Source organism: Channa argus, chromosome 7 (genome assembly GCF_033026475.1).
Source record: "Channa argus isolate prfri chromosome 7, Channa argus male v1.0, whole genome shotgun sequence".
Taxonomy (NCBI): domain Eukaryota; kingdom Metazoa; phylum Chordata; class Actinopteri; order Anabantiformes; family Channidae; genus Channa; species Channa argus.
This window is the reverse complement of record NC_090203.1, coordinates 25494687-25517260: the sequence shown is the minus strand read 5'-3', so window position 1 is coordinate 25517260 and position 22574 is coordinate 25494687. Positions and strand designations below refer to the sequence as shown.

Below are 22574 nucleotides of genomic sequence, written 5' to 3'. Positions count from 1 at the left end.
ATACCTCCAATATAACAGTACACCAGACCAAATTAAACACAGCGAAGACCACGTATTTGTCGTAGTCCTCCCAGTCGAACAGATAGTAAGGCACACCAATGAGGGCCAAAGGCACCAGGGCAAAGGTAAAGTACTCAAGGAAACCAAAGTAGAGGGCCAGGCCCTCACCATAGTAGTGTCTGATGTCATCTGCAAACAGAGAAAGACAAGAAAGTGAAGACGAAACAAGTGTTTCAAAACTGAAACGTTAGAACATTTCAAAAGACAAGAGGGAAATTACTTTTTATAAAATAAAAAAATCCACAGGTTTTGAAAGAGGATACAAGGCAAGGTGTGACAAAATATCTGGACACATTCCCTTTGTAAAAAAAAAATGTTCACTCTACATAATGTGAATTATGAGAATATTTCATACAGAGTTTTCACAAGAGATAATTGGCACATCTTCAACTTACCAAGAGGTTGAAAGGATAACTTCACCTTTTTGTACCAAGAAAATGTCAGCCTTTTAAGTTCCTCCTTTTCATGGAGAGGAAACATTTGGATCAGGATCCCCTTAGACTGGAGTCTGCGGACTATGATGTAAAGAAAACAGCAGGTGACGTTCTCTCATTTTGGTCACAAAATTAAATTCAGTGCCAGCCACTGTATCATATTTGTTAATGGAAATCAAGATTAGCTAAGATGCTGAGTAATGACATTTTAATAATGTGTTACTTGCTGAAAGATGTGAATTATTCTGATGTTTCCCTGACTTTTGAGCGACATGAAAACAGCCCTGCTGCAATTATACTGTACACTGTACATCACTGTGGTTTGTCTGACCTCACTTTCCCAACAAAAATAAACATGCAGCTTAATTATCTCAACAAAGAACAGGCAAACAATAGCCCTTCCATTGTACAGAATGAACTGTCTATAGCAATAATTCTAACTGTCTAATACACAATGACTAAACACAAGTATGTGAAAGCTCTATCATTTCATCTGCCATTTCTTGAGTGCATCATTTGTCAAAAATGATTACATTCTACATTTGTCAAACACAGCCACAGAATAGCGGTGCCCTATCTTTCCGGCAAGTTCATTGCTTCCTTATCTCACTTTGGGAATGTTTTACTGCATTTGCATATTTATTGTTTCCACATTGCAGCCACAGAGAGACACAAGAGGCAGTGGTAAGGGAGGCCGACTGTGCTTAGTCAGTTCAGAGTTATGTTGCCTTCACTTTTTACAACTTAAAACATTAATACATTCATGAAACTCCATATTAAGCGTGAAGAAATATGTAATCGTCTCAATAGCCGCTGAAATAGTAAAATCTTGCAATAAGCTATGACTGAAAAACACTGATTATCTTGATTTTAATTCATTTGAACCAAAAGTACCGTGTTAAACTTTTTTCCAAGTTTGTTTTGTAGTAATATGCTTCAATCTTGTGAAGAGGTACATATGCATAACACAATATTACAGGGTGTAACAATAAAATAGAAATGTAAATGGAAAAATGGAAAAAAGCCTATCGGCTTCTACCAGGATGTTACATGGTTATTTCATTCTATTTACAGGACATAATCCTATTAGTTATTGTTACAGACCAATAGTAGTAGAGGCCACACTGAAAATGTTTTGTACACTCCCCTAAAAAACCATAAACCCGCCAGTACGTAAACTGACGGATCCAGTTGCATGGTGGAACAGCTTACTCAACATGCAAGGAACAACAGTGCTGCATTGCTATGTGACATAGACAATCTGGATTTAGCCAAGAAACAGCTGTGGTGCTGTGCAGTGAGTCTCACACAAGAGGGTCTTTTGCTGTGCTCCTTAATCAAATAGAGCAGAGCATGGCACAGTGTGACGATGTGTCTACCACAATAGCACAAATGGGGTAAGCCATTCTGAAGGACTGATACAAAGGGGACCAAAAGAGTTTCTGTCAGACCGCACTTCTTTGTTTCCAGGAAAAAGGCGAGAGAGGAAGTTTGCAAAAGGATGAAGCTTAATGCAACACAAGATGCAAAATTAGGTATTTATTTAAAAAGAAAATGCAGTGTAGCTTATACAAATGCTATCTTATTATTTATTAACTAAATACTGTTAAAAATATCTTGTGGCATCGTTTTTGGTAACGTAATTTCTACATGGTAAAACCAAAAACTTGGTACCTGAGAATGTATTACTTTAATTACAGGATTTGTTTTTATTACAAATGTAAAATTGTGGAGCACAGAGGCAAAGGGATAAAACACGGGTCCAACATTGTCCATTACAAGTTTTCTGAGTCCAAATGGACATTCCTAAGCCAGTGAATGTGCTTGGTAATTTACTTTATTGTTTATCAAAATCCTTGAAAATCTGTCAGTCAACTAACCTATTAAATGATGATTCTACAGTGGGCAATACAAATAAAGTGCATCATATTATTTAAACATGCAGGGGCTGCACAATATTGGATAAAAAGTTACATTGCGATTGAGCTGGTGGTTGGTGACTTTAGTGATGCACACACATGCAGGGCCTGTATGTGAACCAAACAACACTTTAAACTATTATGTCAGACATATTTCTCTTCTAGAATAGTCATGGAAAAGAGTATTTATTTTATATCAAGCAGAACAAAATGTGTAGCATGTTGTGCTTGCCCTACTCAACATCTCCTGCCCTGTGATGTGAAAACTCTGCATGTGCACATCACGAAGATGATGCTGAAACAATATATCGTGCAGCCCAAATGTATATTTTTATTATGGTACATTTTCAGAAATACCAATGAAGAAATTGTTTATGTATAAAACAACCAGATGGCTGCCTTTGTCTTATCCACTGAGTAATGACAAATTAAGATACACCAACAAACTCATCACAACAGAGTAGGATGTGGATTGATACTCACCGATGGATTTCCCAGGGTACAGCTTGGCCTGGGTATATCCTGGTACATGAGTCTCATCTCTGGCTCGTAATGTGTCCAACTCATGTTTAATGATGTACTGACACTCAGCCATACTGAGGAAAGTATCTCCATCGCCTGTGGACACAGAGCAGGTCATACAAATAGAACATGCAGAGTCCCAGCGATATTCATAACAAAGACATTTTAAACAGCGACCGCTCAGAGACTGTGAGGCCAGCCTTTTCAAACTCTGACCAATTGTCTTAAGTGTTCCAGTTACAATTAGGAATAGGTAATGAAAACTGGTCTGAAATTAGTACCAGTATTTCATCGGTAAGAACAAAGCATTAATGAGCTCTGTGGCAATGTGTTCAATTCATTTTCCAGCTATAACACAAACTAGCTGCACAGTCTGTTGCTTCACAGAAACAATATGATGTCTACATCACACATTTGGAATCTGTTTTAATTTTGATTTAGGTATAACTAATTGATCTATGGGAAATTGCCGGACAGCGCTGCAGTTTTGATGCACTACGGGGTGTTTGAGTGTTAAGCAAACTAATCAACACGTGGCTAGGAGGAGCTGTGGTTCAAAAAAGAACCAGTCAAAGCTCAGTTTCTTTCTATTGTGCGAACTAATGAAGCTCTCAGATATGTCAGACCTGATGACTGATCTTAGCAAGTGACATTTTTTAGCCTATCAAGTCATCTTTTGCTTTAGGTTCACTATATATGGGACTTTTTTTTGCTTAGAGAACTTGTCGATGAAGCTGGGTTCAGTACAAGTGAAAATATAAGTTGGTATTTTCTCTTCTAGTTATACATTTAGTAAGAACACAATTATCTTTAACCTTTAACCAACCTTTAATCTTTAATTCAGAGATATTAGGCCTGTTCTTCCAATTTCTACTTTACACATTCATGTTTTTTTCAACCATCGACCCCTTAGACTGACAACGATATCAGGTGTTTAGACCTAAAGACCTGGGAGTCAACACCTGCACAGACATTACCATGCACTGTATTATAAAATAATTACCACTACTGCCAATTCAGCAGTGTGAAATATCTCTACATAGTTCTCTTAAACAGCATCTCAAGCATCTGCACAGTAATTGAAAACCTGTATCTTGTTTTAAATTGAGAATAGATACGCAATTCATTTTTGGTACAGTTTCTGCAAAAGATTTCACTGCATTGTCTGTTTAACTATATCATCGTGGACAGTAGTATCAATGAGAGTATCAATATTGCTCTTCCACTGAAAAGCACTTATCCTAAAAACACACATTATTTTTATTCAGCTCTTGTTGAGCTGTGCTTCAATTGTTGATAGTGATGATAAGAAATCACCCATTTGCTAAAATAATCACAGAATAAAACAATGTTTTGACAATTGAGTAAATACTGTTATTTTTCATTCAAATCATTTATTTTTTGTAAAAAACAAAACAAAACAAAAAGTAAAATATGTCCAGAAGATTCAAAGTCTATTGTGAACTTCAAACCACAAACTCAAAATCATTACTAAAATAGAGATGTACAGGCATTTTCAATCACTGAGTGGCATTTTATCAAATCTAAAATAAGTATCAAAGCCGGTTATTTATTTATTTATATGTTCTCAATATCTTTAAAACAAAAAACAGTTAATGTTAAAAAAAAAGGGAAGGAAATATTTGAATGTATATTTTAACACCATGAAATCAGATTAAAAAAAAATCAAATCATGTCTTGTTCTACCTCTGATTGCATGAACAAATGTCAAAAGAACAACCCTGTTTGTCTTCGCTTGCTGATCTGTGAAACTGTTGCCTTCCAGATGTTGCCCCATCACGGTGTAATGTCTGCATAGTTAGGCAAGACTTCTTTCTAATGTAGAAATTATCACATGCTTCTGCAGGCTTCCTCCTGAACTTTACCTTTAAAATCTTTGAAGTCGTGTTTGTTGGCAAAAGTGAAGACCCTCATGGATCCATCACTGAACTCCTTGAAGAGGCCTACATCCTCAGCACCAGAGAGCAGCCTCTGCCTGGAAGCCCCCACCAGGAAAACATTGGGGTTGTCCTTCTCCTGGACCCAGACTCCAGGGCCCAGCTGTTCCACAAGGAGCTCAGCACCTTTGAAAATTGCCAGGTTTTACATTTCAACACTGAAATGTAAAGACAACCAGTAGAAGGAAATATGAAAAGAGACAAGCACAACACCTCCATTTTGTTGTAGGTCTCTCATCCTGTTGAGTAGCCATGCAATGGCTTCCTCTTTAGTGTCCGAGGCAAGCTCCACCACTACCAGAGGAGTGAAACTTAAGCCACCATTGTCTACGGACAGATCTTGCAGCATCTTCCCCTGTCCCCAGACACCTGCATGAGATACGAGAGACAAATGAAGAGCCCAGAAAAAGTCCTGTAGCGTTCCTCAGAAGTAAACAGAAATCTAATTTAATTCAGACTTTACACTAATGCACTAGTGTAAAGCATTTTGAAGCATTCCATAAACTTTCACTGCTAAGCAGATAATAGCCAAATATATTCCTCTGCGAAACCAGAAGGTACTAACCAATTAGTCCAACTTTAAGCAGGCCTCAAAGACTTAAAGGCCTGAATGTCCTATAATGTCCTACTTCTAAATTCAGAAAAAAATGAAATTGTATTTGTGCCTAAAAATATGAGAAATATGGACTCTAACAATATAGTTACTTTAGATGGCAAAACGTTGGCCTCCAGTACTACTGTGAGGAACCTTGGAATTATCTTTGACCAGGATTTGTCTTTTATCTTTCTTCCCTCTCTCTGTCCCTTTCTGCAGGTGTCCACAGCTTTGGAGCTGTGTGTTTTCCTGTGTGTAGCTACTGGTCCTACCAACCTGCCCGATGTTTTGTTGTTGCTTTTATTGCTCTTTTCTTTTCTCTCTCCACTTTCCACTAACCCCAACCGATCAAGAGCCTGGTTCTGCTTGAGGTTTTTTCTATTATAGGGAGTTTTTCCTCTCCACTGTTGCCTATGGCTTGCTCAGAGGGGAATTGTTGGGTTTTCTCTATATATAGTTTTATGGTCTTGACTTGTGGATTGGCGGTACATAAATAAAGTTGAATTGAAAATTGAATTTTACTAAATTGGTGGACTTATTGCTATTATTTCAAAAGATGGTATTAGTGCTAATTTTCTGGAAATGCCACTGGCTGGTAGGGTGTGTCATAAAGCACTACACCCAAATGTATGCAGTATACTACCATGGCCTATTGTTTGGAGTGAAATGACTTATCCCACAACTGTAGTGGCAGTGCCTTGGAAAACAGTTGACACACACACACACACACACAGGGAGGTGCTATGGATGGTATTAAAAGGCGTTCAAGGTGGCCCTCGGTGGGGCAGGGCCACACCTGCTGCAGTGGGATTCAAACCCGCAGCCTTCTGCATCCCAACCCAATGCTGTATCACTGACCCACCGGGTCCCTGTTCCAAGCAGCACTGTGCTAACTTGTAACTTTTTGTGTGTTTGTGTGAAGGAAATAGCTGTGTTCCAGCAACAAGCAGGAGGTGGACATGCTGATCTGCAAAGAGTCAGATTAGTGTCAAAATGACATGGCTGTGTAGTTCAGAGTCTGAAAGCTGCTGCATCCAGTGGACTTAAGTTATGTTTCACGTCATGGAGCAGCACAACAGGCTTCAGTTGTCACACCCACAAACTGTTACTGCAGTCTGCCAGTCACAACCAGTATTACGACCAGTTGTGCTACAAAGCTTTTCATTTACCTGAGGTTATGGGTTGACTCTCTTATCAGTTTGGACTTATATCTCTAAAAGGCAGCACAACTTGTCACCAATCCTGCTTGCTAGTGTTTAACAAAGTGCTAGAGATTTTACAAAATTAAATATTTTTTTCCTCTAAGAACAATAGAGGTAAATGCTGAAAAAACTGGGTCATGGTTCATTTCACCAGTGTGAGATAAGTATGTGATTTGAGTACCGGATGATCTTTTTTCACAATTATTTAAAAGAAGCACTATTTGACAACAGTCACTGGAAATGACATACCAATCAAAATTCTACCAACCCTGTAATTAATTGTGTTTCTATAATAAGTTACTTAATACGCTATTCTACAGTGTCAGTTCTTGACTCGGGGTGAATGGGGGCAGGCTAAGAAGCCCAATGAGGTGGTAGCTACAGTAGCTACAATGGTCCCCAGTAAGGGCAGAAAGACAACAAGCCAAAAAGTGACATTTCAGCACTAAAGCGGCAATTTGAGCAGAAAGTTCTTGGTACCTCCAAGACCCTTCTACACTTCCACTTTTAGAGGATTGAACACATTTGACCCCCGCTGTCCTAACTCAGTCCCCTCCTGACACCTACCCCCCACTGTCCATATTTGGATTCAAATGACCACTGCAGCTATAGTCTATTAATAGTTTTCACATGATGTCACACCCTCATGGGAATACCCGACCTGGAGGGCAAAAGAAGGCTTTTGCTATTTTCCTACTTTATACTTACTTTTGTTTTAGATAAAGGTCAGTGCATGCAATGTTGCTTATTTTGTTTACAGTTGTTAGCAAAGCCTGTATTTGAGAACTGCAAGTCAAATAATGTACATGTCCTAACCCTGACATACAAGTGCACTGAATCCCTCCATTTCCCCTTCTCTAAAGTAACTGGCTGTCAGTGATGGATAATTTAAGCAGCAGCAATGATTTTATTTACTATATGTCATAAGTTATCTTATGATTTATATAATATTCATATGTATAGTCATCACTAAGTAGCATTCAGACAGGAATTTTGCTCTTTTACATGACTGAAATAATGCAGTAGATTCAATATATGTATCACAAGTCTGCAAAATGTCTTAGATATTTGTTCATCTTTAGTTGTTAAGGGATCTGAATAGTTGCTGCTTAGAACAGATAACAATTAACAGGTCTGTACTTCAGTTCACACACAAGTTCAGACACGTCCTTTGACATGAAAACTAATAATAGAGGAGTTATTGCTTTTTGTAGCAAGCAAAATTAAACAATTCTTTTGCTCAGCTCCAACTGTGAAATGGCACAAACGTAATGTGCTAGACGGTATCTGACCAATCATGTCCATTCAGCAAACTAGCCCTACCCTGAACCTTTAGAAAGTACTACCTCCGAAACTAACGAATGCTGTATGTGGAGAAAGGGGGGAAGAACTACACCCCAAATTTCAACAAAAGGTTTCTGGCCCACAAGAGATCACTTTGGAAAAAAAGTTGAGAAGGTGTAAAAACATATATAAAACAGAATGCAATGATTTGTAAATCTCTTTTATCCATATTTTATTCACAATAGAACATGAACAACATATCAGATGTTGAAACCGAGACTTTTTACCATTTCATTAAAAAATATTAGCTAATTTTAAATTTTATAGCAGGAACATATCTCATGTAATCTTTCCATCTTGTTTGGAATTGAGGTTGTACTTTCACCGTTTGTGTAAAAAGAGAAAGCGGAAGACCTAGGGCTGTAGATACAAACCATAAAGAAATAATCATAAGCTTACTATTTTCACACCACTTTCATTCAACATGCTAAATAGGCAATAAAGCCACTAACAGGCTTTCAACAGGGGTCCAACTAGAGCTAACAGTGTTGGATACATCACAAAAGCAAGGCTCGCTCAGTGACAGCCCAAAGTTTGCCAGCAGTCAACCACTGGCTTTGTGTGTTCGAGCCTGTAGTGGGATTTTAAGGCAGTAGAAGTGCACCAGTACCTTTATGAGTGGTTTAGTGGGAGGTTATATTTGTGTTTTCTCAAAATTTGGGGACGGAGTCTCCCAAACATTTGCCTGGTTTGCCTCCCCTGATACAGAGTCTATGTCTCTATTAAAATTATTGTCATATATTCTGAATATTTTAAAATGAATTTAAAAAACATTTTATTTATTTGTAATTATTAGCTAACAGAGGCCCACTTGATTTATCATCCTATTAAAGGACAAACATTTTACCAATTGAGGATACACTGTATAAGTATGTGCTTCATTAACTTCCTCCCAACTTCACCACTATGATTTGTGTACAAGCTTAAAATCTGGCCTCCTGGTTTAACAAGGCACTAAATAACATTCATCAGCTGTGGATCATAATTATTCATTTTATCAGGACTGTACATTCTTAATGACTGACATGTCTCTCACTCCTCTGTTACTTATCTTTTACAGCTTTGTACTGACTGCATTTAAGCACACATTTTGACTTTTTAAACAAGATAACTTATTGATGGCATTATTAGGAGCAGCGCCGTTTGAGTGTGTGACATGATCTAGGCTCACTGATATTATTTGTTTGACCTGTGATATTCTTAAAGTGACAAGTCAAAACCTCAAATGAGAAAAGTTTTGTTTTCTTATTCTTACACTGGATTAAAATGTTATACACAGCTACCCAGCAGTGAATAAATTGTAGTTATTAGGTGAAAAATGTGTTGATCACACTATGCAATATAATCATCATCATCATCATGAGCTTTAATGAGCCATTCTTTGGGAGCATTTTTTTCTTTTAATAGTATTCTTTGAGGTAATAAGTTAGTACTTTTACTCACGTAGTTATTGTGAATTCAGGACTTTCAATTGTATTTCTAGGAAGTACAACATAAGCGAACTTTTTTTTTTTTTACATTTATTGATACAACCATTCAATAAAGCAAACCAAACCCTTAGAGAGTTGCTAACATTTGACATGACTTTGCACATGACCCAACGGAGAAGTACGGTTTGATACAAAATATAACATTTTTATTGAGGGCCAAAAGCTTTCACTATAATCACTATACCTTTGTGTTACTTTAATATAGTTGTTTTCAACAGAGAACCACAAATGTCATGTACTTACCAAAGATCTGTACTCTGCTGAACACCAATGTTTAGATATTTGACAGACGAGCTACTTCCGCAAAGTGGCACACACTCGGTGAATGGGTGCGCTTGTTTTGTATTAGACACAAGGAAAAAAGGGCTGCGGTAAGCGGGGAAAGACTGTTCTTAGGGGTCCTCTAAAGCTACAGCTGTAGCGGCGCCAAAGAACAAATCAAACGTTTTCAACCATTTTGGCTTACGTCAGAGGCTCTCATATGCCACGTGACCTCTAGCAGTAAAGAATAGTTGTTGCAGGTATGGCCGAGCAAGCGGTGACAGCGAACAGTGGGTGAGTATTTTCTTTAACTCCCTACAGACCCTTTACTGAGAAAAGCTTTAATATCACCGTAGTCCAAGCGATATGTCGTTTTTGCTGTCATTGTAACAATTCTATGTTATTCTGTGAACCGTAACACCGGGAAATACCTGCTTTTGTTAAACACTGGCCAAGTTAAACAAGTTGTAAAAGTCAAACACCAGTTAAGATAAAGTTCAGGTAAACACACACACACACACACACACACACACACACACACACACACACAGTATCACGGTGTCCAAAGACTTTGACATAGTACTGAAGGAGAGACATAAGGTGTTACAAATCTGATCTACCATTGATGATGCTTTAGAGGAGATGGCACAGTGTAGGGATCGTGTTAACTGGGGATTAAAAATAGGAAGCTCTAATTCCTGTAGATGTGCCCGTTAGATGTGTGGTATGCTGACCGTGCAGTCCAGCACAACAGAGCCAGTCTGATGTCAATCGGTCAGGGTTCTTTAACCTTATGCAATTTTTTTTCCCCTTTTGGTCTGGCTTTAGTATAATCCACAGAATAGTATCTGTTGTGGGTGCTCATAATCTGGTCAACAGTGTGTGGGGCTACGTGGACACAACAATAAGGTAAGTCTGCTCTCTGAAATCAACATGACAGTGTGTTTTCCCTCGGGGACATACTGTAAAGACAGACAACCATTGACATTGACACTTGACACCCAAAGGCAATATAAAGTCACTAGTTAATGTAACTGTATGTCTTCTATGTCAATAAAGAGACAAAAAGTTAAAAACACCTGTCAACTTAGCAGATGTACTAGTTGTAATCTTGTTGCATATATAAAACATAAACATTACTGCATACATACAGTAAGCAGTAATATTTTTTTGTATACCTGCCATACATCCTAGTCAATCTCCATTTCCCTAAAGAATCTCCATGTCAAATCTGCAGCCTGAAGAACAAGCGCAGTAAAAGATATTTGGTTTAAAATAAAGTGTCATCTTCAGTGTTTTTGTTCTTTTCCTTAAACCACAGTGCAAATAAAATTAGGGGGAGGATCCACTACTTTGTACACAATCAGCTGATACAGAGGTCATCAGATGTGTGGTGCTCATTCCGTCAAAATACCATCATACATTGTTTTTAACACTGCGGTTCTGTTTTCTCTCAGAATCTTTATATTTTAGTCCCGCACTGCTCAGGAACAATATCAATACTTATTAATACTGCTGCCCATGACTATAACTCCATTACAACATTGAAAGATAATATTTTCCACAGAAACACTACCAAAACAAACAAAAAGTTGAAAAATTCTAAAACGGTTTGACAAAAATATTCTATAATAGAGAGTGCAAATTGACGTCATGCCATGTTAACTGTTAAAGGATGCGGGTGACATCTTTTGAGATTTCCCCTGCCTTTATGTTCGTGACTTGGAGTCTGTTTTCTGACTTTCTGTGGTGATTTTAAAGCATCGTTATGGTAGGTCAGTGCTGCTCCATATTAGATTAGTAGATCTTGCACATTTACGAGATGTTATGTCCCCAGCTTTCATCTAAAAATAACAAGTAACATGTCCGATTTCCATGGAGCTTTCCAATATTTTGTTTCTGAGTTTCTGAGCAATCTACTACTAGTTTCAATGCAAACGTGTTTTGCAGTTAGGGGTGAAGCTCATAAATATTTTATTTGAGTTTTTGTTTGTCTAGGTGGTGCTGGATCCCCAGCTGGCTGCCATCATGGTGTCCCACCTCTCAGAGCCAGCTACAGACTGCAGAGGACAAGATGCTGAGATGTAAGGATGAGTTTTATCCACAGTCATATTTACTCTCTGCACCAGATCTGCGTGTTTGGTGTTGTAGTGTGAAAGCTTTGTTAATAAAAAGTTGTTCAGACTACAACACTGATTGTTATTTATCTGCTTCCCTCTTTCATTCCCCTCCTTCCTTGACAGGTGTACAAAGCGCTTTTTCTAAGCAGCACGTTTCCATCTCCAGTGGCAACCTGCTGTGGACTCTGACTTTTAACAGTGACCGTTTCAAAGACAAAACTCCCATGGTTCTCCTCCATGGCTTTGGAGGTGGTGTGGGGCTTTGGGCTCAGAACCTGGATGCCCTGTCTCAACAGCGCCCTATCTTGGCTCTGGACTTGCTGGGCTTCGGTCAGAGCAGCAGACCCCTGTTCTCTTTAGATGCCCAGGAGGCAGAGGAACAGTTTGTGGACTCTATAGAGCAGTGGAGGGCTACAATGGGTTTGGAGTCCATGATACTGCTGGGACACAACCTGGGAGGATACTTGGCTGTATCGTACTCTATTAAATATCCAGGCAGGTGGGTAAGGATTTTAGGATTTCTTTAATCTTACTATAAGGTCCTGTTTTTTAATTTCAAAAGAATATTTTTCTTTTGGTGCTGATCTTGTTGATATGAGCTGATATGAGGTGTGATCAAAGTTACCCGGGGCAACAGAGTTTAGTCTGAAACACAGAGCAACTCTCGACTCTCTGACTAAAGTCAATGGTAATTTTTTTATATTTTAAGATGACAATCTAAACAGGACAATTTTAGAAGAATCTTATAATAAAGTGCACTGTGCATGGTTTATAGGTGCCAATTAAAAAAACGATGTGTAAAAGGTAAATGAAAACAGAATGCAATGATTTCCAAAACTCATCAACCCATTTTTCATTCACAATAGAACATAAACAACATATCAGATGTTGAAACTAAGACATTTTACTATTTCATGGAAAATATTAGCTGATTTTGAATTGATGGCAGCAACACATCTTTGGGTCTTTGCAAACGAAGGGTTGTGACCCGCTACTTTGTGCCAATTTTGGTGAGAAAATTGTCAACCAGTTCAAAAACAATAGTTCTCAATAAAAGATTGCAAAGAATTTCATCATCTACAGTACATAATATTGTGAAAAGATTCAGATATTGAGAAAATCTCAGTTTTCAAGGCCAAGGGTGGGAATATCTCTACATGCATTTAAACCTTCAGGAGGCATTTCATGAAATGCAGTCATGCTTCTGTGATTAATATAGAGTATTGTGAAAGTCCTGATTCCAGAAATGGAACCTGAACATTAAAATCTATTAAGCAGGGAGAATGACATACATCAGTTCTGTGCAGAAACACCACAAGTTGTCTGACTTCAAGCATATGTCAAATCTACCGAAATACATTTAGTTTTTGTTGTTGTTGTTTATGATTAAGAAAAAGTCCAAACCCTTTGGAAGTTAATATTGTTATAAATGTTTCAGTAAATCATATTAAAATGTTAGAAAAGAACAGGAGATACTGCCTAGGGGGAAAAAAACAACAGCAGTGTTTTGCATAAAATACTGCCCTTTTAGTTTTGACATGACTGTGGCAAAACACACCAGGATCTGCACATGGTATAGCAGTAGTGCCTGTAGGTGCTGGTAGCTTGTGATAACAGCAGTGTCCTCTAAGCCTCTCTCCTCCCTCTACACTATCTGTCCCAAATCACCTCCTTTCACTGCATCTCCAGCTCTAAGCTTCCAGCAGGCACCCGGCTCTACCCAAGGGACGCCTGATTAAATGTCCTCAATCCTTTATCACCCTCCTTCATCAGTACACACAAGAAAGTTCCATTTTCCTGTCCTCTTTTTGTTATCTCAATGTTCCAAATGGCCTTTAAGTTATTAAACGAGATGCTCTTGATCAGGGACACGTGTCTTTATTTAAGCTGAGCCGTTTATTGTTCATGCTATGCCCTAAAGAGAAACCTTGCTGTTTATTTACAGCAAAACATAATGGATTACAAGCTGATATCCTAGAAGCAATTGTGTAATTGTTTTCACAGCTTTGGCTATCATTCATTTTGGTTATGATAGCGCTGCTTTCACCAAAGTAATGGCTGAGCTCTAGGAGCCCAGCAACATTGCCACAAAAAAAGTCAGACAGGGCATGAAACTGCTGTCAAGTCTTATCACATTTTATTTATATATGTAGCCCAGTAACACAGATAACAAATTTGCAGCTGTACAACATATGGTATCCACAGACTCTTGAATGGCATAAGAATAAATAATGTCAGTTGATCACACAGGTTGTACACAATTTACTTTACATAACACTTAAAATATTTGTCATAAACTGCCCAACTGTAGTTGATGTTAGCAGCACCTTGAGAACAAAGAGCAGTAAACTGTTACACTTTTCCAGTCATAGTAATAATTAAGTATTGTACTATGTTCCAATACAGTACTTACTTTGATGTTGTTCTTTACTAAAAGTGCTTTTACTCTTGACAATTTAAACATTTCATTGATACTTTTAGTTTACACCGAGGACCTTTATTTGCAAAACAGAATTTTGACAGTGTGGTATTGAGTTTCCAGGCTGGCTGAAACCAAGAGAATGATCTAAAAGATGCTTAAATGCTCAGTTGAGAAAAGCTGCAAAGTTGAGTGTTGAGTGTACTCTGTGGAATAGTTACTATAAACAACCCCCAACATTACATACAGTCAAATAAACCATTGGTAATGAGCTCTAATATATATCTGTTGTATACTGTAACAAATCTTGGGTAAAGTAGATTAGTTTTATTATTCCACTCTGTATTTTTACACAGTGCATCAGGGCAGCAATATGCACAAAAAAGGGCATAAACCAGTCCATGTGTAATATTAAAAGCATTACTGTACATGGACGTCAAAATGGAAGCAAATTGGTAAGTACAACTTGTTTTCCCCGGGAAATTTGGGAATGATTTGCTATTTCGCTGAGGCTGTCGGGTAATATTGAAGTTGGAGCCTGTACGCCATTAGCTTGGCTTGCCTTTAAACTTGTGTGTCCATTGTTTGTCTGTGTAATCCATTTAACTCAGCAAATCATTACATTACTTGTGTTTCTTTGTCTCTCGTCTGCAGGGTAAAGCACATAGTGCTGGTGGAGCCCTGGGGTTTTCCCAGTTCCCCAGACACAGTAGAGGCCGACCGACCCGTCCCAGTGTGGATCAAAGCCCTTGGTGCCATGTTTAATTCCTTCAACCCCCTGGCTGGCTTGCGACTGATTGGACCACTGGGTAAGAATGGGGCAACAACTCTGGGAAAGAATGTCAGAACACTGTTAGTGACAGCAAAGATACAATCTGCTTTTCATCAGCAATGTTGGGGGATGTTGGGCAGTAGTACTGTCCCACTAAGATACAGAAAGTGCAGCTACAAATTAAAGTAGAGAAAATATAGAGTATCGGTCATTAAAGAAATGACAATTACACTGCTAAAGTCTGTTAAGTAGGAATATACAGTATAAATGAGAAATATGAAAATGAGGGTATTTAAATGCAATTTATGTGCAGCGGATAGTTGAATGAAAATGTGCTCATTGGGGTGTTAGCTGTAAGACTGAATTAAATATGGTTGGACCACTAATTTAAGCCCAAGATTACACAAAAAATTCACTGTAGCTGATTTTTAATGTTTTGGGCTTTGAAGAGAAATAAGTCTGAAGGCTGAATCCTTTGTCCCCTCCTTACCTCCTCATTGTTAATGATCATGTAACATATAATGAAGCTACCTCGTCTCTGAGTGGCCACATGCTTGCTGTCTTCTCTGACCCCTGCAGGACCCGCTCTCGTCCAGACTCTGAGACCTGACTTCAAGAAGAAGTTCTCCTCCATGTTTAGTGACAGCACTGTGTCCGACTACATCTACCACCTGAACGTGCAAACCCCCAGGTCTGTCTCTTTCTGTCTCTGCCTCTGTGTCCCTGTCAAGCCCTATTACTGCATCTTCTCTTCATTTTCTTTCTTAAACGATATTCTGTCCTGTCATCAGCATTTGCTTGTGTTAATTGTTCTTCTGTATTTCCACAGTGGGGAAACAGCGTTTAAGAATATGTCTATCCATGGTTGTGCTAAGAGGCCGATGCTGCAGAGGATGGACCAGCTGCAGCCCGAGATCCCTCTCACCATCATCTACGGCTCCCGCTCCAGTATAGACAGCAACTCAGGCAGCACTATTAAAGAGATGAGACCCCACTCTCTTGTGGAGATCATAGTAAGTTGACTGGATAAGAAAGAAGAAAGTAAATTCATTGTTTTTTTTTTATTCTACCTATTATGTTTCTTGTGTACTATGAATTTTAACCCCACTACGATTTTACCTGTTACCAGTAGATTAAATAAGGTTTAGTGTTTTCTGATTATGATTTAATGTATATAATACAAAACAGTGTCAAATTCATTATATATCATTTTCTAATTGTGCTGATATTAAGGTGGTGAGTTCCTGTTTTTTTCCAGGGAAGCAAAGTAGATTGCCAGCATTTGCAGACTAAAAAAAATCACACGTACTGAAACAAAGACACCGTCTCTTGTCATTAAGATACATTTGAATATTCATAGGCATTTGGCAGATGCTTACGAGTCAGGCACAAAGAAAACAAAGTAGCAACGTCAGGGAGAAGCGACAGCAAAGCACCGAGAGAAAATGCTTCAGTGTTGTGAGATGTAATAACCAGTTACCAAAGACTGCTCATCACCTTCTAATACTATCCCTAGAGTATAGGATGATTGTGGCAGGATCTTGCTCTGTGGGGGGCTTCTCAGCTGCAGGGACAGGAACACTGGTCAGAGTTGAGAGAAGGATGAAATGTAGAGGACGATCTGCATTTAGTGATGACCACTAAATGCAGAGAAGATCTTAAAGAAATTCTGAGCGACTGTGCATCAAACTAAATGCTGTTAACTTTTTAACCTTTCAGCTTAGCAGTGACCTGAGGCAAACAGCCAAGACTTCGGTCTTGGTGATTGTTCTTAAGTAAAATAACCACAGAACATCTGTGGAGAGACGTGAAATGACACACCATCCATACTAATAGAACTTAAAAGCATCTGTGAGAAGGAATAAATGTTTAAATCCTGGTGTGAAAAACTTGGATAGACTTACCAAAGAAGAGTCAGAGCTCTAATTACTGCAGAAGGGGCTTCTACCCAGTACTGAGGGTCAGAAAACCTTCTTTCACTTATTTTTCCTGAATTTATCTGTACAGTTCTTTAAATGTGTTTTTATTTTGTTTCTGTGGGTCACTGAGTATAAATTAATGGGCAAAATTTCCAAAGCGATAAAAGTTTAGTACCTTACAGGTGAGATACAAAGGAAACAAAAATGCTTTGTCAGGGAGAAGACATTAAAAGCTTTGTGCGGAGAGACGAAACTGGGAAATTATTAAGTTTTGTCGGTGAAAGTTCCTGATAGCAGAGAATATTGTGTATTAGGAGTGAGGCTGCTGAACGTGCAGAGCCAGGTAGCTCATTCCACCATGGTGGGACTACTGAGCTGAAGAACGTTGCTTGGGATCTTTTACTGTGTGGTGAAGGGACCAGCAGATGCCATTCACTGGAAAAGCACATTGAAGGAGAGGGATTGTAGACCTCGTGGAGGGTGTTTAGATAGGATGTACTGCTGAGTTCCTCATGGTGGGAGTAAGCGCATAAAGCCAGTGTAGAGATCTGAAGAGTAGTCAGACGTGTCTTTTTTGGCTGATCAAAAAATGAGTCCCGCTGCTGCATTTTGGATCATCTGGAGAGGTTTGATTGTGCTGCTGCTGGCCCCAGTACAGCATTTTATTATTTAAAATGAGACATGAGCAGATTCTGCACAAGGAGTTGGTTGGCATATCCAGATATCCAGGTAGTGTCTGATCTTTCTGATGAGGACAAATGTGCATGTCTGAGAGATGGAGAATATGTGCTTGGTAAAACTCATTTGGTCATTGAGCAATCTGACTCTGCTGACAATAAGAGCTGGATACTTGCTGCAGTCAAGATACCTTGAAGGGTAATCCAGATAAACCAGTGCACGATGAGGAAGATCTGCTGGTTTACAAGTAAATATTATTTTGCTAAAGATAAATACATGCACGGTCATGTTGCTTGATAACCACATAATTTTCTTACTATTGAAGATGACAGTTTTTGTACTTGAAACATTTCAATCTTGGGCATTTCTCTTTTTTTGTTCTTTTAAAGAAACTATTCTATAATCTTTTTTAAGGTCTCTCTATGTATTTTTTTCAATCTCAATCCCCTCTGCAGATAATTCGTGGAGCTGGACACTATGTGTACGCTGACCAGCCGGAGGACTTCAATCACCTCGTTTTGCAAGTGTGTGATAAAGTGGACTGAAACAGATGGGTTACTAAAGTCTAAAGAAGAAGGACAGCACTAACGACAGGCATCGCGTTAGCAGTATGTGTGGAACCTCAGGATTCAGCTCAAATCAGGAATGGGGAGTGTATGTACATATTTAAAACGGAGCAGTGATCAGAGTTTGACTCCCATCATAACACGCTGATGTTTGAATGTTACACCAACTGACCAGCGATTCAATCTTATTCTTAGAAATGTGGTCAATAGAGGCTTTATGTTCCTTATTTAATTCTATTTAAGAGCATTCCCACACTGACGAAAACTTGCATGTGACCCTGCATCACATGCTTTTGTTTTTTTTTTATGTTGCAGTACATTGTGCAGCTCAAACACACAAACACAAAAGTGGTGCTATTTGGTTAAACAGTTTAACTGAATTCCCACTTTCAAATGCAGTGAAGAAATTGAAAAAAAAGTGGCAAATGTTCAAATGTTCTGATCCCACAAGCAACCGCAAAGCATGGGTGTTCAGTAAAAGTACAATATACAGTACAAAACCCAATTCCAGAACAAATAAAATAAAAATAGAGAGTGCAGCCATTTTCAAAACACGTAAAACATATATTAAAGCCTAGCATATCAAATGTCTCAAAATCAATCAAAATGATTGATCAAAAATGTCATCACCAATATCAAAAATATTCATCACCTATCAAAAAGTTGGGACAGGGTCATGTTTACCACTGTGTTGCATCCAATCTTTTTATTAGCAATCTTCTTTAAGTGTTTGGGAACTGAGGACATCAGTTGCTTTAATTTGGACAGAAACATTCCTTCTTGCTAGAGTTCAACAGTTTGGGCTCTCCTGGGGTATATTTTCTACTGCAAAATGCTCCAAATGTTTTCAGTGGGTGACAGTTCTGGACTTCAGGAGGGCCCATTTGACACCCAGACTCTTTTACTACTGAGCCATGCATTCATAATGTCGTTTGACATTGTGTTGCTGAGACAAATGAGGCTTTCCCTAGAAAAGTACAGTGTATGGGTGGTGCTATATGTTTTCCAAAACCTGTATGTATCATTCAATGTGAATGCCTGTATAAGTTAACCATGTCATGTGCAATAATGGACCCACACAGTACCACTGACTTTTGAACTGTGAAATAATGAAAAGTCAGAGTGTCTTTAGCATGAGGGATATAGCATCCCTGACTGACTTATCAGACCACAGGGCAGTTTTCTATATCACCTCAACCATTTTAAATATACAGTAGATAATACAAAAAACAATAAAAATGCATTACTGATATAGCATTTTTAAAACTTCAAGAAACTGCAACAGCTACAAATGTAAAATTACCTTATATACCCTTTAAAATGCACCAAAAAACAAAAGAAAATATCAGAATTAAGTTACAGTTAAAAATAGGACAAAATGGAGAATTTTACTACACAAGCATATCACCAAAGGCACTAATAAAAGAAGACGATACTAATAAAGGGTCCAATTCCTTCTGAAGGTCGAATGCAATATTAAATAAGTTAATATTGGTGATGGGTGAAGGTGTTTTAAAGAGCTTAATGGTTAATTTTAAAGCTCAAGAAGATACTGTGGGGCCTGACCAGTCACAGCTTTAAAAAACGCAATAAACTTAAAATAATTCTATAGTTGATTGGTAACCAATGCAAGGCTAAAAAGACAAGTGTATTTTTGTGATCACATTTGTCTGTCCCTGCGAGGAGGTGAGCTGCTGCATTTTCAACAAGCTGAAATCAAGTTGGAGATGAAGGACTGATTCCCTCAAAATAGGGACTGACTCCTATTTAAAGATTCCTAATTCAGCCTTGAACTCAAAAACGCATGGGCAGCTTTATCCAAATCACCTAAAGGGAGACACTGCTTGGCTATGAGCTTCAGTTGAACTTGTTATAAAAACTGAACTGATCTGACTCACAAGCAATTGAGGAAAACCCCCAGGTTTCTTCTCAATCTTTAGATGAGGAGCAAGAGAGCCAAAATTGCAATTAATGTTGCAGGTAGAACTCGAGTTATGAGTGAGCCACTTCTCCCATAAACTCTGACAGTGTAATGAGTTACTTTTCTTGAAACTCAAAGGGAGATAGATGTGGAAATTGTCAGCATAGCAGTAAAACTTTATTTTATTAAAATTCATCCTAGGGGAAGTAAATAATGGGGAAAGAGGGACAGGGCCCAAAGTTGAACCCTGGGCTACCCAGCAGGAGAGCGAAGCTACAGTAGAGAAATGCTCTACAATATATTCAGAAAAGCTTCTGTCGGTTAGATAAGACTGGGACCAAAATAAGGAAATACAAAGACGAAAGAAAATCATTTCTTTCTTTCAACATTCGATATGTTGTCTTTGTTGTGCAATCAAAATAACTTTAAATGACTTATATAACCACAGAATAAATATATATATATACACACATATACACATATACACACACAACACACACGCTCGTCATATAATTAGAATATTAGAATAATATTAGCAGTTCACTAATTCCATTCAAGAAGTGAAACTTGTAGAATGTATACATGTATACATACATTCATCCACACAGACTGATAAACAGTATTTCAAGTGTTTATTTCTTTTAATTTTGATGATTATTACTGACAACTAATGAAAAGCCCAAATTCAGTATCTCAGAAAATTAGAATATTACTTAAGACCAATACAAAGAAAGGATTTTTCCTCTACTCAGCTAATTAATTCAAAACACCTGCAAAGGCCTTTAAATGGTCTCTCAGTCTAGTTCTGTAGGCTACACAATCATGGGGAAGACTGCTGATTAGAGAGTTGTCCAAAAGACACCTTGATACCTTGCACAAAGAGGGCAAGACACAAAAGGTCATTGCAAAAGAGGCTGGCTCGCCTGGGCTAAAGACAAAAAGGACTGGACTGCAGCTGGAGTCAGTGCTTCAAGAACCACTACGCACAGACGTATGCAAGACATGGGTTTCAGCTGTCGCGGTCCTTGTGTCAAGCCACTCTTGAACAACAGACGGCGTTTCCACAGTCAGTGATGGTTTTGGTGCCATGTCATCTGCTGGTGTTTCTCCTCTGTGTTTTCTGAGGTCCAAGGTCAATGCAGCTGTATACCAGGACGTTTTAGAGCAGTTCATACTTCCTGCTGCTGACCAACTTTATGGAGATGCAGATTTAATTTTCCAACAGGAACCTAAACACAATGCCAAATCAACCAGTACCTGGTTTAAGGACCATGGTATCCCTGTTCTTGATTGGCCAGCAAACTCGCCTGACCTTAACCCCATAGAAAATCTATGGGGCATTGTGAAGAGGAAGATGCGATATGCCAGACCCAACAATGCAGAAGAGCTGAAGACCACTATCAGAGCAACCTCGGCTCTCATAACACCTGACCAGTGCCACAGACTGATCGACTCCATGCCACGGCGCACTGCTGCAGTACTTAAGGCAAAAGGAGCCCAAACTAAGTGCTGTACGTGCTCATACTTTTCATGTTCATACTTTTCAGTTGGCCAAGATTTCTTAAAAATCCCTTCTTTGTATTGGTCTTAAGTAATATTCTAATTTTCTGAGATACTGAATTTGGGGTTTTCATTAGTTGTCACTTATAATCATCAAAGTTAAAATAAATAACACTTGAAATATATCAGTCTGTGTGGAATGAATGTATACAACATACAAGTTTCACTTCTTGAATGGAATTAGTGAAATAAATCAACTTTGTGAAGATAAATTAATTACATTACCATCACCTGTGTGTGTGTGTTTTTTTATATATATATAGTGTGTGTGTGTTAAAAGTATAGTTCCATTTCATTTTTGGTTCATATACTGTGTACAATAATAATATGAAAATTAAAATACCCTAGTATTGATATCAGATATCATTGATATCAGACTAAAATGCAATCCGCTTTCTAAAAGCTCACTTACGGTGTCGGTTGTTTGGTATTTCCTGTACAGTGCTTAACCTGTGGATTTTTGTTTTTTATGTGTTGACAATACAATAGCACTGCCTCTGCAGCAGTGAATACAGCTACTATTAAACAGCCTTTGCTTTCCTGTGACGTGCTTAGACTGGACTGCACTTGTGTCAGAAAAGAGGTGCAATAAATCTTATTGTTGTATCAGTGCCTACACGTATTTTCATTTACTTTAAATGTAGACAGTCATCTTTTAACAAAGGTGTTTTTTTTTTTAAACGTCAATGAAGGAATTACAACCATTCGAGAAGAATTGGACAAATATGTGCTAAGCTGTTTTGTGGCATGTGTGGTACTTATATTGTGGCATTTGCAATTGGAATTTGGTGTTTATAATTATGAAGTCCAAAGAGCTGCCATGGTGCTAAGAGT

General features: G+C 38.3%; 2 protein-coding genes across 5 annotated transcripts in view; one reads left to right on the top strand and one right to left on the bottom strand.

Moving 5' to 3' along the window:
* ano10a (anoctamin 10a) overlaps positions 1 to 9913 on the bottom strand; it is a 34194-nt gene extending 24281 nt beyond the window's left edge. Inside the window, exons 1-6 of one of the 2 annotated variants that reach the window (XM_067511846.1) lie at positions 9768 to 9913; positions 5107 to 5262; positions 4822 to 5019; positions 2897 to 3031; positions 456 to 575; positions 5 to 189 (exon numbers count right to left, since the gene is read on the bottom strand). In XM_067511846.1, the coding sequence (XP_067367947.1) occupies positions 5 to 189; positions 456 to 575; positions 2897 to 3031; positions 4822 to 5019; positions 5107 to 5242 (774 nt within the window). In that variant the 5' untranslated portion in view covers positions 5243 to 5262; positions 9768 to 9913. The remainder of the gene's footprint in view (positions 1 to 4; positions 190 to 455; positions 576 to 2896; positions 3032 to 4821; positions 5020 to 5106; positions 5263 to 9767) is intronic. The other variant, XM_067511847.1, reaches the window with a different exon arrangement.
* On the top strand, positions 9912 to 22352 carry abhd5a (abhydrolase domain containing 5a). Of its 3 annotated transcripts, XM_067511849.1 has the most exons (8): positions 9912 to 10079; positions 10614 to 10694; positions 11784 to 11869; positions 12029 to 12404; positions 14979 to 15133; positions 15676 to 15787; positions 15926 to 16109; positions 18149 to 22352. In XM_067511849.1, the coding sequence occupies exons 1-8, from the start codon at positions 10048 to 10050 to the stop codon at positions 18236 to 18238; spliced, it is 1116 nt and encodes a 371-aa protein (XP_067367950.1). In that variant the 5' UTR covers positions 9912 to 10047; the 3' UTR covers positions 18239 to 22352. The 3 variants fall into 3 exon arrangements, with proteins under 3 accessions (XP_067367950.1, XP_067367951.1, XP_067367949.1); XM_067511850.1 differs by lacking the exon at positions 10614 to 10694 and having other exon boundaries at positions 10030 to 10079; XM_067511848.1 differs by lacking the exon at positions 9912 to 10079 and having other exon boundaries at positions 10088 to 10694.
* The last annotated feature ends 222 nt before the right edge of the window (positions 22353 to 22574 follow it).